This window comes from Poecile atricapillus, chromosome 1 (genome assembly GCF_030490865.1).
Source record: "Poecile atricapillus isolate bPoeAtr1 chromosome 1, bPoeAtr1.hap1, whole genome shotgun sequence".
Lineage (NCBI taxonomy): Eukaryota > Metazoa > Chordata > Aves > Passeriformes > Paridae > Poecile > Poecile atricapillus.
Window position 1 is genome coordinate 134,143,988 of NC_081249.1, and position 18,990 is coordinate 134,162,977.

General features: G+C 46.1%; 1 protein-coding gene across 1 annotated transcript; it reads left to right on the plus strand.

Moving 5' to 3' along the window:
- Positions 1-591: 591 nt before the first annotated feature.
- Positions 592-16,963, plus strand: TH (tyrosine hydroxylase). The gene is made up of 13 exons (XM_058853337.1): positions 592-684; positions 5,107-5,310; positions 8,376-8,550; positions 9,340-9,428; positions 9,643-9,710; positions 11,405-11,455; positions 12,248-12,393; positions 12,742-12,877; positions 13,012-13,081; positions 13,382-13,438; positions 14,012-14,107; positions 14,269-14,402; positions 16,656-16,963. The coding sequence occupies exons 1-13, from the start codon at positions 595-597 to the stop codon at positions 16,813-16,815; spliced, it is 1,476 nt and encodes a 491-aa protein (XP_058709320.1). The 5' UTR covers positions 592-594; the 3' UTR covers positions 16,816-16,963.
- The last annotated feature ends 2,027 nt before the right edge of the window (positions 16,964-18,990 follow it).

Here is an 18,990-nt window from a genome sequence, read left to right on the forward strand (position 1 = left end):
GCACAGCGCTGTCAGTAGCCGGGCACCGGGAGATGCACACATGAGAACAGCATCCAGTCCCGCAGCTGCCTTGCGGGAATCAGTGTTATTTTCCTATTACTTTATTGCCTCCATGACAAGGCAAACAAGGGGGAAAAAAGGCTGGGGAGGGCTAAATCTCTCCCTTCCTTTTATTTCATCCTTTCACAGATCAAAATCCTTTCACGCAATTCCCAGGCTGGGGACGTAAATGTGTCGGACTGAACCATGCAATGAGAGTGAACTCCATCCAGAAGTGGGGGGGGAGGGGGAAAGGAGAGAAGGGGTAAATCTGAGAAGAAATCTTTTGGATGCAGGCAAACAGGTTGGGGATTGTCTGGTCTGTGAAGGCAGGGTGTCTGCAATCTTTGTAGCGATTAGATTTAATGGGACAGACACGTTTCTCTCCTTCATATCCCCTCCTCCTCTCAGCCCGAGGGGGAGAAAGGAGGGAGGTGGTGATGGGGAGGTGGCAGGGGAAGAGAAGATTTGAAAGAGTCTTTGACGTCAGCCCTGCCCTATAAAAAGCTGGCAAGGAGCTGAAAAGCAGACAGCAGAGCTCGTGGAAGAGCAAAGATGCCAACCCCGAACATCTCCACCTCTGCAGCCAAAGGCTTCCGCAGGGCGGTGTCAGAGCTGGACTCCAAGCAAGCCGAGGCCATCATGGTAAGACAACCCTACCCCACTTCTTTCCCTCCCCCTCCAAAAACCACAGCCTCTTCCACAGCTATAGGCAGAAGCAGGCAGGGATAGATGGAGCAACACTTTGTGGGACTTCCCCGACATGGGCACATCTGGGCTCAAGACTGGCAAAGGGAAATTACTCCAACAGTTCTCTCTACATACTGATATGTGTGAAATGAAAACATTTAAGGGGGTGAAAACTTGAAATAATGAGACCACCTCAACCAAAAGTAAGATGAATAACCCACAGGCCTAAGGCAAGAATAGCAAGGAATCACCCTGTAAAAGGCAATTTGAAGATCTTAAGGATTTACAGGTTTCAAGGCATTAAACTGCAGAGATTTCATCTGTTCTAGAATAACAAAAAAAGGGGGGCTGTCATTTCAGACAACAACAAGGCACAGGCAGTTTAACTTGTTTGTTCATGGCTGCTGTATCCAGTTTATCTCCCAGAACATCCTTCCCCCATTTCTGTTCCCAGTCTTCCTTGGTGTGTTCTCAGCCCTGTATTTAGCCCAGGGAAAGTCTCTGCACACACCAGATCTGAATGTGTCAGGAAAGGGAGAGGAAAACTTCCCCCTGAGCTGTCAAGTGTCTTTAGAAAGCCAAGCCTGGCCAACACATCAGACTTGCTGTAGGGACAGGGACATTTCAGCTCTTAACTTCAAAGCGTGCCAGGCAAGATGAGCTTGAAGACTCCCAATACTGGATGGTCCTGTGGGGCAAAGATGTGGATAGGCAGCAGGTGACAATGCAGGAGTCTGAGCAGCCAGTGGCAATGGCTGCACCAGGAGGGGACCCCTTGGGATGCTTGGCAGGAGGAAAGTTAGGAATAGAGATGGGTTAGGTAGCAGATATATTTGGCAGATCTGACTCCAACAGATCACTTCTAGACCTCCCCATTTCTCTCCCTTATACCTGTTTCCCTTTTCACCCACTCTCCTCTTTACCCTGTGCAATGCTCTGCCTTACTAAAATCAACCACTACATTGGCAGAAAGGTATTTTGGAGAATGGAGTTTGCAGAAAAGAAGGGAAACATTTGGGAAACAAAAGAGGTTGCTTTCCCTAATAAATGGAAATCAGGGGAGGCTTCCCTCTCACACAGTGCTTTTCATTCTGGCAAAATAATGAACACTTGAGTGGCCCTTGAAAACCTGAAATTTTTCAGGCAGCTTGTAAAACCAGTCTTTAAGAAGCTCAGTGTCTGAAGAAGTGAAGAGTGTTTGGTTATTACACCTTCTGGGATGCTGCTCTGTGTTTTCAGAAAAAATGGGCCACTGAGCATAGGGGCCAGGGGAGTTCAGATTCAGCAGGTGGGCTGACAGGACTGAGGCAACCTGCTTGGGGCAAGTGGCTCCTCCAGCCTGGAGGGTACATAAAACCTTATCCTGTGTTTGTTTTTGAATGAAAATTTTGAGAAAAGGGAAAACAAATAAAATTAAAACTTTGCCCTGTGAGGATCGCTCTGAGAGTTGGATGCATGAAAAGCTTTTCTTTTTGCTTTCACCTAGCACAGAAGAATTCCACAACCCTGGCTTCTACCAGGCAAGAGGCATGACTCTGCATTTGTGTGTGACATCACATGTCCCTGGCCCTCGTGCTGTGACTGTGGGGGATCTGTCACACAGCTGTCACCCACCACCACATCACCTCCAGCAGGTCTGAGGTGTTCCCTTGCCAGGGAAAACTGCAAACTGGGGGGAAAACCCAGACCTTTGCAACCCCAGAACTCCTCTACACCAGCAGGTATATTACTGTCAGCTGGGCCAGCCAAACATCAAACTCCATACAAAAATCTTTCGTTACATATTAACTTTTTCTGCTGCTAATAGTTTTTGCAGGAGACCCTGGGGCTGTAGCTGGGGCAGAGTTTGGTTACAAAGCCAGGCAAGAGACAGCAATTGGAGCCAAAAAAGCAGGAAAAAGCACCCAGGAAAGCAGGGGTGGGGCATTAATGTCCCCAGTCTTTACAACCCTTCCTGATTGCTGCAAATAATGCACCGGGGAAAAAAATCAACAAAATAGCTCCGAACACAGTATTTTTAATGACAACATGCAGGCTGGGCAGCAAACTCGAGGAAGGAAAAATGAACAAACCCTTCATAAGAGGTGCAAACTAGCCTTCAGAAGAGGTGAATGGGTCAGGCCCTGGTTAGGAAAATAAATGCTTTGCAAAATCAAATTACAGTTCTCACTGTAGCCAGATATGCACTCAGGGAGCAAGTCTGCAAAGCAATTCAGAAATACCATGTAATGGTGCCTTTGGAAGGAAGGAAGGCATTTATCATTAGGTCATTTTGGTTATTATATATGCCACATTCCTAATTTCCAGCAAATGGAGTTAATAGCCCAATGAGCATAAATGTGAGGGGCAGAGTTGAGGACAGTGAGGTGGGGCACATGCAGCCAGGCAGCCTCCACCTGGCAGAGGAGGCAGAAGGGAGGCAGACCCCTCCCAGCCCTCTTCTCACAAGCAAAATTCAGCCTTTTTCTGCTTTGTTTTGATTTTTTTTTTTTTTTCAATTTACCTGCTTAAAGTATGCCATTGTTCAGCTAAGAAACTTCCAGGACTCCTCAACAGGGACCAAAGCCCCCACTCCTGCCTGCCAGGGTCCACAGCACATGTGTGGGACTGATAGAGTCTGCTTCTCCTGGTGCAGCTTTCCAGTCACCCAGCTCTGGCATTTTAAACTCCACCCAGCTGGATTTCAACCTGATTTACAGCTTAAATAGCGAGGTCTAATTTCTCTCCTCTCCCCTTCTCCAAAGTAAAATCCTGCTGCACCTCAGGGCACAGTGTGACAAAGCACCCTTAGGTAAGGCACTGCCTGGTTTGGGATGGCTGTGGAGGTCATTTTCTGTGGCTGGCACAGGGCTGTTTGCCCTGCTTATTGCAGGCACTTTAAGGTAAACACCTGCTGAGCTAAAAACACTGCAGTGATAAAAAACACACACTTAAAGCCGAGCACATGCTCACAAGGTTTTTATAGTTCAGACTGTGGTCACTTGTTAGATGTCTGCTCTCTTTGGGCATGAAAACCAAGTTAGACAAGTCACAGCATGCACTTGTTTGTTAGAAGGTGTTTTTCTGTGCCCTGAGGAGTAAAGTGTGGATCAGGAAAAGTAATTTCAGAGGGGCATCTTTACTGAAACTGGACCAGATAGAGGTGCATGGGCTGGTGACTCGATGTGCTGAGTTCTTGAGGCTGTGTTTAAAATGTCAGCTTTACACTGCTAAAGCATCCAAGAGGATTCTCCTAGGAAACATAAATTTCTGATAGTGACTTTGAAAATCAGAGAGAAAATAAACTTAGTAGTCAATCAGGATGTCTTTTTAAAAGGAAAACACTCTTAATTTTCACAAGGTAGGGAAAGCACTGCTTAGTTAGCATGTATCCCTTTTCTAAATATCTTCAATGTAATCACAGGGAAAACTGCAGCCAGTCCCACTCTATATCCTTCTTCAGTGCTGCCCCAGGTTTCTTTTAGCAAGCTCTGGAGGTTTGTCATCTGGTTTGAACACAGAAAACCGGAACCAGATGGGTTGCCTCAAAATAGAAAACTGGTTGTAAAAAGACCAAGAACAAATAAGTTGGAATACGAGCTATTTGTATAACAAAAGAAACAGCAGTGATTGAAATAGTTTGTAGTTCACTATAAATACAAACAGGTGTCCTAACATGACCTCAGGCACAGAGTTACATTTTAGGTTCAATTCCAAGTAACAGAGATCTGCAGGAGTTTGTTGAGACAAAACAAATCTACAGATAAGTGGGAGGAATTTATTTTCTGGAGTATATGGTTGTGGTTTCAATTACACTTCAATGGATAAGCATCCACTTAATGTCAAAAGTAAATGTCATATTGGATCCTGGGAGCAGTTTTGCTAAGCTGCCCCACTAATACACCTGCAAACAGTTCATGTTTCCTGGCCAGGCCACAGCTGTGAGCTTCACCTGTCCCTCACAAAGTATCTTTTCTCAGATAACTTCAGGTTTATCTGATGTCTCTCCACTTGAGTTCATCTGACACCTGAAGACCACATAAGATTGTTTTTGGGGGGTTTTTTTGGAGGATATTGAAAATTGTTGCTAGGGGAGGTGAGGGGAGAAGCCCACTCTCCAGTTATGCTAGAAAGATATTTTACACAGGTTTGGGTTTTTTTTTTTTAACCCAAAGCCCCACATTTCTGAAAGTTCAATTCTAAAGCCTCAGTCCTCATGAGGAGATCTTCCTCTACAAAGCCAGGCGAGTCAGTCCAGCCTTTCCCTGCTTCCTCATACCACATACCAGTGGTATTTCTCATGACACATACCAGTCACATCTCATCCCAGGTACTGGGAATGCCTGTGATCTCCTACCTCTCTGTGAGAAGTGTTATTTATTTCTGTTCTGCCCTCAGTCTCCACGGTTCGTTGGAAGACGTCAAAGCCTCATTGAAGATGCCAGGAAGGAAAGAGAGGCTGCGGCTGCAGCCACTGATGCCGCAGAGTCTACAGAGACCATTGTGTTTGAGGAGAAGGATGGGAGAGCCATGCTGAACCTCTTCTTCATGCTCAAGGGAGCCAAGACTTCACCACTGTCCCGTGTCCTTAAGGTATTTGAGGTGAGTACCCAACCTGTTGTGTGGCACTCAAGGAACACACTTCAGGTTTCATGACTGGGCTGTGAGAAACATCACTTGAGTGTAATAAAGAAGACTCAGACTTGGTCTGCCTATGTCAAATTATCAGTTAATTTTCTGGTATCTCTGAAGTCAAGGTTTGCTCATGCCCCAGTGTGTTCTCACTTATCATCACTAAGAGGGAGGCATACCTCTGCCTTGCAGTGCTTTTAAGCTCTGGCCTTTATTTTTTTGCATTATTTTCAGTTTTGCACTCTAGTCCACACCTTTATGGTTTGTAGTGTACTCTGATAGCCCTCCCTGCTGCTCAGCACTTCAGGCATAGGGCTCTGATACCACATTCAAAGCAAGCTGTGTGCCCTGCCTGTCTACAGACCAAACTCACCTCATTTCTGGGTCATTACCACACTGGTCCTCAGTCAAATATTTACAGAAACAACTCTGCACTGGGTGTAAAACTGGCATGTTGATTTCAAAATTATCTCTCTACTTCAAAGATTATTCTAATTCACATGTTAAAAGTTCTGTTGGTTCCCCTCAGAGATGCATCCCATCTATGCCTTTAATACCAAGGAAAACTGGTAACTGAGTTTTTTCCCCCTGGCCACCAATGTACTGTTTCATTATATAGGATCTCAGTGCCATGAATGGAAAGACTGAGATAAGTGCTGTCTATTTAAACAGTAATTCAAGCATGACAGCTTGCATTCGTGTAGTGCGTTTTCATCCAGAATGATTCAAAAGTGTTTTGCAAACTGAGGTTTTATCTGTGGTAGTTTAATTTCATTGACTTCAGCAATGAGAGAAGAGGACAATCTGTTCCTATTAATTGGTCACGTGGTTCGTAAGGGGCCTCTGGAGGTCTCTGGTCCAGCCTGCTCAGAACAGGTCCAGTCACAGCAGGTTGTTTGGGGCTGTGTACTGTATGTAAACCTGCTGCTTAAAAACTGTAAACATACCAAAAGTGTGTTTGGGGGATAAGTATTTCCTTGAAATTGTAGGTCATTCTAGTTATTCATTGCCCATTTAGTATTACCTCTGATAATCTTATGAAAAACATTTAGATCTTCAGCAAATACAATTCCTCTACGAGGACTGTTGCAAGAAAAGCTGTTTTCTGGGGACATATAGTTTTTGTCTCAAGACTGAAAGAACCTTTATGACAAACTTTTCAGACAAAACCCATGTGTTGTGATGACTGGGGTCTCCTTCCCAGAAGCACACAGATGCCAGTCAAAGAATGGCAAATCCAGCAGTGTAACATTCAACAGCTGCTCAGTGGGTATGAAACAGATGTGTAAGCTCTTGGTAGATTTTATGTTATACTGTGTTCAAATTCTGTAATTTAAACAATTTTTAAAACATCAAATGAGAAGCTGCGGCAGCTTATGTTCAAATATTGTTTGTTTCTTCCTGGAGCTAAAAAGCTCTTTGAGCTTGCCACAGAGAGAGCTTTAAATATAATAAAAAGACAAGCATGTCAAGTCCCAACAGAGGAAGATTCATTTCCCAGATCCCTCTGGCAATGCAGGTACAAGATATGAAAGCAGACGGGCATAATGACATTTGCCTCATCATGAACCAGGCTGCAGGGAAGCTGGTTTCACTCTTCTGTATGTGTTACATGCAGCTGAAGCATAGGTAATGCAATCACGACTGTCAGATTAATGCAAAGGTATCGATTGTTGAGGGGACAATGTAATAGTGAAGTTGGTAGGTACATTAAAAAACACCGCCCTAAATTTAATTTACCTGTGGCATCACATCTGTTCCTTCTCATCTTTTTTCCTCTGATTAACAAAAGAAATCGTGTCCCTTCCTCTGTCAAAAGTCTTGCGGGAACTTTGGGAGGGTTGGGTCATTGCCTAGGGCCTTGGGCTTGCACTGCCAGTTTTCAGTGAGCTAAAGAAAATATTCACAGATTTACCAGGGCCCTTTTGGAGACTACAGGCATCGTTTTGTCTCCTTATTCCCTGGGGGGTTCAGTTCCGATAGCGAGCCCAAATGACACCGGTGCTGGTAGCGAGTCCAGAAGAGCGCTGGGGCGGGCGGGCCGCCGCAGCCCTGGCGTTCAGCACCACGGCTAGCGCCGCTCCTGCGGCCGGCCCGGGCAGGGCCAGCCCCGCGGGACCCGGCCGGACCCACGGGACCCCGCCGGACCCACGGGACCCGGCCGGACCCACGGGACCCCGCCGGACCCACGGGACCCCGCCGGACCCACGGGACCCGGTCAGACCCACGGGACCCGGCCAGACCCACGGGACCCCGCCGGACCCACGGGACCCCGCCGGACCCACGGGACCCAGTCAGACCGATGGGACCCCCCCCAGACCCCACCCATCACAGACCCCACCAACACACTCCTCGGGAGTGGCTGGGACGGGAAAACGAAACGTGGCACTGTGCCACATCGACTGCTTCTCTTGGTCTTCACCCTGGTGGAAGTCTTCTGTTGGTAGTTTTTGAGCATCCTCAGTGTTGGTGCAGGAGGAAAAAAAAAGTGGAATCAATGGGTAAGTGTGTTTTATGGGAGGGAGGTGGAGGCATGAAGAAAACAACAAGTAGGAATCCATCCCAGACTGGGATTGTTCATCCTGGAGAAGGGAAGGCTTCTTGGTGACCTAATTGCAGCCTCCTAGTAACTGAAGGGGGTCTAGGGGAAAGACAGAGAGAGACTTTCTACAAAAGCACATAGTGTCAGGACAGAGGGGATGGATTCAAACTGAAAGAGAGTAGGTTTAGGTCAGATAGTAGGAAAAAGTTCTTTACTCTGAGGGTAAAGATGAGGCACTGAAATAGGCTGTCCAGAGCTGTGGATGCCCCATCCCTGGGAGTGTTAAAGGTCTGGCTGGATGGAGCTCTGAGCAACCTGGTCTAGTGAAAGTTGTCCCTGTCCATAGCAGGGAGGTTGGAATGAGATGGGTTTAAGGTCCCTTCCAGCCCAAACCATCCCATAGTTCTGTGTCCATATAGACATCTTTGGTAGTAGCAGATGTTTCAAATGTTGCTTAATGCTTTCTTTTTTCTTCCTTTCTGTGTCTCAAAAGACATTTGAAGCTAAAATTCACCACCTGGAGACCAGGCTTAGCCGAAAGCCCCGTGAAGGGACCGCTGAACTGGAATACTTTGTGCGCTGTGAAGTCTACAGCTCTGACCTCAATACTTTCATTAGCTCCATCAAGAGGGTAGCAGAAGATGTGAGGACCACTAAGGAAGACAAATGTAAGGAACTTACAAACATTTTCACTTGAGCAGAGAGGCTGAGCTCTCCCTGTAGAAACAGAGTAGAGACTGTTAATCCCAGTAAAGGGAAAGGGCTGATGTGTGCTGAATTTGAGCAAACCAGAAGGGACTGCCTACGAGATACTTAAATCCTGAAAGTAATTTCCCTCCTTGCCCTGTTCTCAATAGATTCCATTGTTCATAGTCTATTCTTCTGGTGAAAGATTGAAAAAAAATACAAATAGGTGGTTGAATTTCATGCTTTGCTCACACCTCTCCTAATGAGTTCTCCATCCCTACTCCGGCATTTTATATTATAAATGCAAGGTAGTTTCCTATCTACATGTTAGGACCTCTGTACAGATTCCAGCACTAATCTACAAGACACTTCCTGTGCCATCCTGTTCTGAATATAGGATAATTATTGTAGAACAATATTGTAGGAAAATATCCCTAGACACCTATGAACAGCAGCTTCTCTGGGTGTTTTTTAACATGAATCATTCAGTAAAACTTAATTTTATTCTTTATTATATTCTTCTTTAATTTTGTCACAAAAAACTCTGCTGAGAGATGGGCAAGGAAGTCATGCACTGGAGATCATGTCCATAGACAGGATCTAGGGAAAGAGCCTTGAGATTGTGAAACTACTGCCTAGAATTAGCTGTGCCATTTGTATGTGTGCATTTGGTACACCAGATCGGGTGTATCTTATTCAGCCTCAGAGCCCCTTCTCTTCAGGGGATCTTCACTTCCACAGACAGACTGTCACTTTCTCTTTCCCTGTAGTTCACTGGTTTCCCAGAAAAATCTGTGAGTTGGACAAGTGCCACCATTTGGTCACCAAGTTTGACCCTGACTTGGATCTGGATCACCCGGTGAGTCAGTCTGTGTGTGCACCCTCCACGCTGAACTCCAGAGCCATCCCACAGAAGCAGGGAGCTGAGAACACCTATTAGTGCAGCTGATCAGGGGACTGGAGTGCCATTGCAGCCTTAAGAGATGTCTCTCCAGCCAGTGTTGAATTTTCCAGGGTGAGAAACTTTAGTAACTGATTAAAAGTCCTGTCTCTGTTCCCATTTGTCACCACAGGGCTACTCTGACCAAGTATATCGCCAGAGAAGGAAATCAATAGCAGAGATTGCTTTTCACTATAAGCAGTAAGTCTCCTTCCTAACATTCATGAGTCAATGAACCTGTTGGGAAGTCATTGTGCTACCTGTATGACACTTCTCTCCCTTTATGTTTTGTCTCCCCATTCAGCCTTTCCAGCTCCTTTGTGTCTCCTCCCTTTACATTCCAGTCTCTCTTGAATCAAAAAATATCTGCTGTCATTAATTCATACATTGGTAAGAGTATAGTAAGAATAAACCTCCTGCATAACAAAAGCCAGATATATATCTATCAGACCTCAAACTTCATTTGGAAATGTCGCATCTCTTTAGAATGGCATCTAGTTTTGACTTCAGTGTGTCAAGTACTGAAAAAGCTGCCCCATGCCCAGAAAATTTGTTCCAAGGGTTCATTATGCTGGTCACGAAAAAAATGTGTGTTTCATTTCTAAGCTAGACTTCAACAGCTTTAGCTATTACCCAGTGTAGCACACATGCTTTTCATCTACTAGACAAAATATTGCTATCAGACCTTTTTTTTTTTTTGTATGAGGGTATTTATAGGCTAAATGATTCACCTCCTAACTCTGCTAAATTAAATAGATTCCAGTAATGTTCTCATCATCATCTTGCATAGATTTAGCCTATGCCTTGTACTGTTACTTAATACTTCTATTCTGATATATGCAGTGATAGCACTCAGTGTGTTCACTACAACATCAGACTCTAATACTCAGTTAGGTTTGAAAAATATTCCCGAGATCTCATTCGGTGCCGCTGCCTTTTGCTGTAGAATTCTCTCTCTGAGCAGGACTTTAAGTGCTGAAAGCAGACTACAGAAATTATATGGGTCAGCTGTCCGAGTTACCCCTGCAACTGGTGTGATCCCAGAAAGGGTTTCTGCTGTTGATTTTCATGTACTCTGCCAATTTGAAGTCCAGAATATGGACACTGTTGTTTTTATCCTGTTCAAATGCTAAATGCACAGAAAGTCACAGTGTCAGAGAAGAGTCCCAAGTGACACAGGGATAAATTCTGTCCTAAGATGAGGCATCAGTTTAGGAGGTCTTGTCTAACATCTCACCTGCAGGTTAGCATTTATGAGCCACTGTGTAGCATCCTTCAGGCAACCCTTCAGGAACTGTGTTCTACAATATGTGAATATCTCATTTGTCCAAACACAAAAAAGAAAGATTCAGGAAATACAATTAATAACTATGATGAGAAAAAGCAAAATTGTCAGTCTTCTTTCATCAATGCCTATTTATATCAATTTTCCTGCCATCCTTAATCTTACTGACAATATATTTTCCTGCAGGTCAAATGTGTTTAGTTTTCCTTATTAGCTGCTTTTATTTCCCAGCCACTGGTTCATTCTCGGAGCCATCAGCTCCCTGAAGTTCAGACATATTAAATAAGTTTATTTTCACACACAAAGTTTTTTCAATTTTTCCAGTGAAAACAATTTCTTTTCCTGGTGAATATTATGCCTGCTAATAAACTCTTGCTCTTCCCTTGTTCATTCATAATCTCTGACTAGATTCATGCTTTTCTTTGTGTCTATGTATTTCTTGCACCTGTGCAAGTGGGCCGGTACTAAGGCTTTGTCTTTCCTGTCACCCCCTTGTTTGGTTTTTAAAGAAGATTGCTGAATGTCATGCAGAGCTTCTCCAAAGTGCTTCCTTCTCAGAGAGAAGAGCCTGGCTGGGGCTCTGCTCAGTAATGGTGCCTTTTCCTTGCAGTGGGGACCCGATCCCTCACGTGGAGTACACGGCGGAGGAGAGAGCTACCTGGTGAGTGCTGATTTCATTATTAGTGCTGATTTCACTATTAGTGCTTCACCACTAGAAGCTGGAAATAAACACCCAAACGTTTAAGGCACGACCTCTTGAAAAATGCAATCAAAATGCAAGTCAGGAGTGCAAGCATCCTACTCAATGGCTTGGGGTAAAAAACACTTTCATGCTGCAGCCAACAGGACTTTCCTCCAATGGAGCCTCCTGACAGAAGAAGGTAGATAATTTGGAGTCCCACCTCTCTAGGGGTCCTGACTCAGTAGCAGCCTCAAAGAGCAGTTATCATAGCTGCAGGAAGTATAAGGCCCATGATGAATATCTGTGTGGTGCCTCATGGGCCTCACTTAGGAAAGCACTCCCTTTGAACAAGAATTTTTCCAGGAGTGTTGCTGCAGGAGTGTTTCTGAAAACAAGGCCAGCTCATATGACCTGAGTACACAGGCTTCTCAACAAGGTCATCTCCTGGTTCTATTGACTGCCTTCACAGTGCAACTTCAGGAATTAACCTACTGGGAATATTTTAATTCCAGTTAATACTTTTTATACAGTCTTCTGACCTCCAAGTGAGAAACAGGTTTGCACAGACACAGCTGCTGCCTTTGTAGATTAATTTGAATGTGTGTCTGTATGTTTACATACCTCTATCAATATGCAGAGACATAGACTTAGGTGGAGAAAGGCAAAAGGACACGGAGCCTAGAGACATGAGTCCCTGATAGTGCATAGCCAGAGCGCAGGAGAGGACTGGACACATTAACCACTGAATGTCTGCCACCTCTCCTCCTGAAGGAAGGAGGTGTACAGCACCCTGAAGAGCTTGTACCCCACCCATGCCTGCAAGGAGTACCTTGAAGCTTTCAGTCTACTGGAGAAATTCTGTGGCTACAATGAGAACAACATCCCTCAGCTGGAGGAGGTTTCCCGCTTCCTGAAAGGTGGGTACGAGCCCGGGGGACCCAGGCCCGGGGTCTGCCAGATGGGAAGCCTGAACCCAAAGGAGTAGTGTGTGAGCGGGGATTTAGGAGGGGAGCTGGTGGTTTGTGCATTGCCCACAGAGGACAGAGGCAGAGCCCAAGCGGTGGGGACTGCAGCTAAACACAGCGGGCTGTGACTGAAGGGCAAGCCCGGGGTCAAACCATCCCGCTGAGCAGCTGCAGAGCAGGTGTTGTTCCCTAGCAGGAGCAGGTAGATTAGGCTGGTGTAGCCCTGTAGCTCCCAGTGCTGGGAGCAGCGGCACAGCCCGTGGGCCGTGCAGCTCGCACAGAGGGTGTGTGCTGTTTCAGAGAGGACCGGCTTCCAGCTCCGGCCGGTGGCTGGCCTGCTGTCAGCACGGGACTTCCTGGCCAGCCTGGCCTTCCGCGTCTTCCAGTGCACGCAGTACATCCGCCACGCGTCCTCACCCATGCACTCCCCCGAGCCGTGAGTATCGCCCGGCCCCATGGCCTCCCTGCCCACAGAGTCCCAGCTGGCCAGCACTCGCCCTTTTTCCCCAACAGATGCACTCTATCTGCTGCTGACTGTGTTTTCTTCCTTTCCCCCCTCCCATCGGGCAGGGATTGCTGTCACGAGCTGCTGGGGCACGTCCCGATGCTGGCTGATAAGACATTTGCCCAGTTCTCTCAGGTAAGGCGGTTATCTGCTTCCTCCTCCTTGAGACCTAGGAATCCAAACCCCGGTGTTGCCATCTCAATCTTTCTTGCTTTTATTAATTATGATGTTCTAGAGTTCTGGTGATGGACCAAGACCTTAATACACTCGCTGCAACAAAGTGGTTTTAGTCTGAGCATGATGAAGTCCCAGCAGATGCCTGGCACTGCTGGGCAGCAATATGTGTGGTCTTCAGGCAATAAAACAGAGCAATCAATGTCTAAGGCCCTCAGACCAAACCTGTCCTGATGTTTGCCCCTTCCCTTCTCTTCCTAGGACATTGGGCTGGCATCTCTGGGGGCAACTGATGAAGAAATTGAGAAACTAGCAACAGTAAGTTTTTCCCTTTGCTGGATGGGGGGCACAACACCTCCAGCAGTTCTTCTGTGGTATTAAGGGGACTGGTCCAGCCTGGTATTCCAAGATTTGCAGGCTCAGAACTCCCACCCAAGCTGCCCCAGCCCTGCTCTTTTCATGATGACTGTGCAGAACAGAGATCAGTTAAAAAGCAGAGCTCGCTTGCACATTAACCCAATTTTCTCGGGCACCAGTAGTATCATCAAGCATCGTATTTCCAACAGCAGCACTGCTGGGACTCTTTGGGATGGGATTAAATGACATCTGCTTCCTTTGGCTCTCCCTCAGCAAGGTGACCCGTCCTGCTCCAAGGACACCAAACAGCAGCATTTCACAACAGATGGAACAAGCCCAGGAACACAGACTCTGTCCTGGTGCAGCAGCAACTTAGTTTAGCACTTTTCTCTGAAAGCAAAGTGTGGAGAGGGGAAAAAAAGCAGGTTGTTTAAATAACCCCACACCCGGGCCATGATGCAAGGGCTCAGAAGTGACAGGGAGATTAAAATGGGGAGCTGTGTCTCTCAGGAATTTTTCTTTTTCTTTTCACAGCTTTACTGGTTTACAGTGGAGTTTGGGCTCTGCAGACAGAATGGAATAGTCAAAGCCTACGGAGCTGGGCTACTCTCTTCCTATGGGGAGCTCATAGTAAGTCATACCATAACTTCCCTCTGCTCTAGACTGTAGAGAAAAACACTTTCTGCTTCTGCACAATGACTTTACTCAATCTGTTCTCCACCTTTGCCTACCCCATATGTGCTCTCCAATCCCCTTTGTCTCATGCTGGATCTTTTCTGCTGTGCTCACAGCACTCCTTGTCAGATGAACCAGAGGTGCGGGACTTCGACCCTGATGCTGCAGCTGTTCAGCCCTACCAGGACCAGAACTACCAGCCTGTTTATTTTGTGTCTGAGAGCTTCAGTGATGCCAAAAATAAATTGAGGTAGGGCTGGGCAATAAGAGAGACCCAAACAACAGGAGATTAAGATGTTTGATATTGAAATAGGGCTTGACATTATGGCTGCTTTCAGTCCAAGTTCTCAGAAGTGCGCTGAAAACTTTGACCAGGTCTTCCGAAGTAAAGCAGTTCTCCAGTTCTTACGGGGAACACGCTTGACATGAATAAATCTGTCCAGGGGGAAAAATGACCTTTTCCCTCCTAGGCTGGTGTGTTAGTGGACCCCAGACACTATCCCACCAGGTAACTGTGGGATAAGGGTAAGGGCAAGGGTCAGCTCTACCCACAGACATCTGTTCAGAAGAGCATTTTCTTGGTCATACCCAGAACTGCCCACAGGAGGAAAGCTCAGTCCTTGGATTGCTTTGATTGACAGAAGAAAACTTTGCCTACACCGTTTTTATCTTCACTTAGGAAAGAGACAGGTTGAGGTGAACATGACGTACATGACTTTACAGTTCCTGCAAGAGGGGTATTTAATATAAATAAGGTGGTGAGGACTGCTATATTTCAACTTCTGCTTTTATTACCCTCAGTTGCCCTGTTCTTACAGCCTGGAGTCCAGCTGTTCAAAAGCAAGCACCGGCGGAGCCTGGGCTCACACACACACTAGGCTGCTTTAAAAAAACCCCAACTGCTGCCTAATGAGTCATTTCCTTGCATTTAAAAGGGGGAAAATACACCGAATACACAGCCAAGGTTAGGCTAGAAGGTCTTGACTGTGACAAGTAATGTCCTCTTTAAAGAGCTCAGAGACCACACAGATGCTACTCTGTGAGGTGAAAACATTCAAGCATGGTCTCTTTTGCACTACTGGCGGCTGCCACCACGGGTCTGGCTATCAGTGTTACGCCTGGAGAAAAGCCTCTTTTCTCAGAAAGGGTACACTCCCCCAGTGTCCTTCCAAGCATCCATGCTGTACCTATATGCTTCAAAAGGTGTCCAAGTGAGTACACCCATTTTGGAGGACAGGTTTCTAGCCATTAGCAGCTGCACTATGAGCCGTCGCTGTGGCTGATGACATTAACAAGAGGGGTGAGCAGGACTTTGCCTGGTAGAATTGAGAGGAATCACATCTTTTAGGAGGAAGATAATGTGAGTATGCAGCAACCTCCTTTGTTTACACTTTTTTTCGTTGTTTTCCTGCAATGGCATGGCAGCTCCCTGCCAGGGCCAGCTTGTGCCATGTTTCCCCTTGGCCCTCTGTGCTGTGTTTTCCTCCAGATCCTTCCAATTCCGGCCTAGGCCTGAAGTACCAGCTGTAGGAACATCTGTCTCCATCTGGGAAAGGGCTGTGTTTCCCCGAGCCCTGCGCCAGAGCAGACCTGCGGTAGCCACAAGAGGGTAGCCTAAGCTCAGCAATTCAGGAGCGAAAGGGTGAAGCCTCGGCAGAGGAGAGGAGCATGCCTCTTGTTAGCGCTGCTTGTCCTCTCATGTTCCCGAGCCTTTCCAGCATGGGACTGCGGCCACAAGCACCTAACTATAGATTTTCAGCTCTGTATTCACACAACACCCAAATGAAAAAAAAACCCTACCTTGTCAAGTATACAAATCTTAGAGCTAGAAGTGAGTGTGGGCAACTTAGGGAAAACCCTACCCTTGATTTGCTTTCACTTGAGCACATACTTCTCCTTTAGAAAAGCAGCAACCAGGTCTTTCTCTTGAGAGAAATCAGGCAAAGTCAAGCTCATCACTGAGATTTAGGCTGCATTTGGCTTTGGGTACAGCAGTGCAGCTTTGCTGAAGCACAAGGCTCTGGTGACACTGTTATCATCCTCTGGCTCAGGTCTGAGACACTGCCTGTCAAGTCTACCCTTAATACGCCACACAGCTAGCTCCCCCCTCCCCAAGCAGAGATTAGTCAATAAATGCATGTCAGAAAGGATTTAGCAATATAATACGATAATACCACGGGCTTTCCCTGCAATTAGCTTCTAAATCTCCTTGGCATTTTTTGAAAAAGGAATTGCAGTAGAGGATACCTGGCACTGGCCATGGGGATGACCAATTTGATGTACCCTCCTGTTTGGTACAGCCCACAGAAAGCCACAGTCAAACTCACAGTGTTCCTTGACAAACAGGGGATCTCAGCTACTGCTACAGTGGGGCTGGAAAGGTGGAAACTCTGCCTAAGAGAGGCATTAACCTCTGGTGATCTTCCTGGGTTAATGGTGATGAGTAGGAGGGAGACTCAGGACCCATCTCTTGTACCCAGCCTCCTGCGCCCTTCCCTTGCAGGAGCTACGCGGCGCACATCAAGCGGCCCTTCTCGGTGAAATACGAGCCCTACACCCACAGCATCGAGCTCCTGGACAGCCCTCAGATGATCTGCCACTCCCTGGAGAGCGTAAGGGATGAGCTTCACTCGCTGATTAACGCGCTCAATGTTATCAGTTAATACAAGAACTGAGCGATTCCCGTCCCCTGCCAGCCCCCAGCGTGCCTGCCCTGCCCTCACCTAGCTCCCGGCTGATAATTCCTGTCTGTCTTCTCCCAGCATTGGCACCTCTGCCTGTCACCACGCGACCCCAACAGCTTTCCACTTTTGTATGTAGGGCCAGCTCGGAGGAGGGCAGCGGGAAGCACCCAAGGCTTTTGGGGTAGCTTTTCTATTGACTGCTGGAAGAGGCTTAGCAGAGACAAAAAGCATGGCCAAGCTAAAAAGTTGAAGTCAAGAGTGCTAGGGTTCTGAGTGCGAGGAAGAGGAGAAAATCTACTTTATTTAAAAAGAAAAAAAAAAAGAAAAAAAGAAAAATAAGAGAGAATTTTTTTTAAATTTCAATTTGAGGCAAAAATTTAATCTGCCTTTTTTTATTTCCAAAACAACTCCATGAGTCCTGTTCTTAGTTATCCTAATATTACTATTACCTGATGCAGCTCAGGTGTGTGAGAAATGCTATTGCTGGCCATTTCCAAGGAAGGTACACGTCTGGTTTGGATGCTCAAACTCAGTTTCATGCAGTTTTCAGTGTAGATATTAATGGCTTGATCTGACCCAAAGCTCTCGGTTTTCCTCCCCCTGCTTTTGCCCTTCTTATCTTCTTTCAGGCTGTCTCATAACTTAGCGGTTTGCTCAGAAGTTTGGCCCAAGGTTATGCAGCTGTGCAGTATCAGAGCTGGGCTTGGGATGTGTGGAGGCTGCTAAACAGCTGTGGGGGACAGCGAAGGGGAGAATTACACAGAGTTGTTTGCATGATCATTTATAACATTTCTGTGTCAGCTTTTGCCATCCTTATCCACGATATATGATTTTTATAATTTCCTCTTTAAAGAACTGCAAGACTTGGCAGTGAAGTTTTGGCTATTAACACAGCTAACATTGTTCTCCAGTTTTACTTCTACTGTGGCTCAGTCATAATAGTTTACAATCCGTTACTCTTTATCCCATTTCAGACCTCCACATATATGGGCTTAACCCCCAGTTCTCTCAAATTTTAACTCCTTAGCTATTGACGGCACTTAGTCTCCTGCCTGCTTCAATCTCTCCTTTCTGTTTCTTTTCTTATTTGACCCTTCCTCCTAAATTCCTCCTAAATTGCTTAAAAGGCCATTACTGAAATCAGCAGTTCGACAGCAGGGCTAGCTGCTTTTCCTCAAGCTGTTCCTTCTCTTCAGATTTTCCTGTAAACCGATAAAACTACTGAGTTCATTCAGTTATTGTCATTTTAGAGCACTTTTTCCAAAGCTGCAGCTATGATTTCCCAATCTGGGTGGATCCAGATCATGAGCTGTAACTCTCAAGGCTCCCTTAAGAGCTGTAACAATTTTTCATTTGGGTTCTTCAGATATTAGTATTAGATTAAGTAGCTGGAGCAAGCTATGCAAGACTAAGGCAGGCTAGGCCATAGTTCAGCTATCTAGCTGTGAAAATCCTACTGGCAACTTCAGTAAAACAGACTAAAACAAGAAAACAAAACAAAAACCAACCAAAAAAAACCAACAAAAAAAAGAGAGAAAACAGGCAAACTAGAAGAATTAAGTCTGTACAATTAATGCACAGGTTATGACCTTGTTAACAAGAGCAGTGCCACTCTACTGGTCTGCAGGTTGCTGTTTCTCCTCTCCTTTGGTAGTGTCCAGCTCCTGGGCTGCTGCCTGTGAGAGCAGCAGGGATGCTCCAAACCCTGCAGCAATGCCAGGCTCCTGATCAGGACCAGGCAGGGAATCTCTGTGGAGGCATTTGCTTTCTGGTCTGGCCTCCAGAACAGTAAAGGTCTGAGGTCTCTAGGTCTCCAGAGAACTTCACAGTCATTATCTGCCTTCATAAATATCAAAAAATATAATGCAATTTGTAAAAAGACCAAATATATTAACATGGAGTGAAAAGCCGATGTAGAAATCCTTGCAGTTGCAGGAGACTTCAGCTCCTCTGCCTTGCCTTGCATTGCTGCTCCCTGAGTATGTCAGCTGCTGCTTTTGTGAGGAGCTGTAGCAAAATCTGCTGTCCTGCAAAAAAAAAGCAAATAAGCAAAACTTGCAGCCTAACCCAGCACCACAAGTATGTAAGCACACAAACAGATGTGCTGCAGCTGGGGGAAGGTGAGCACCAGGAGGGTTGCACTCCCTTGCTTGT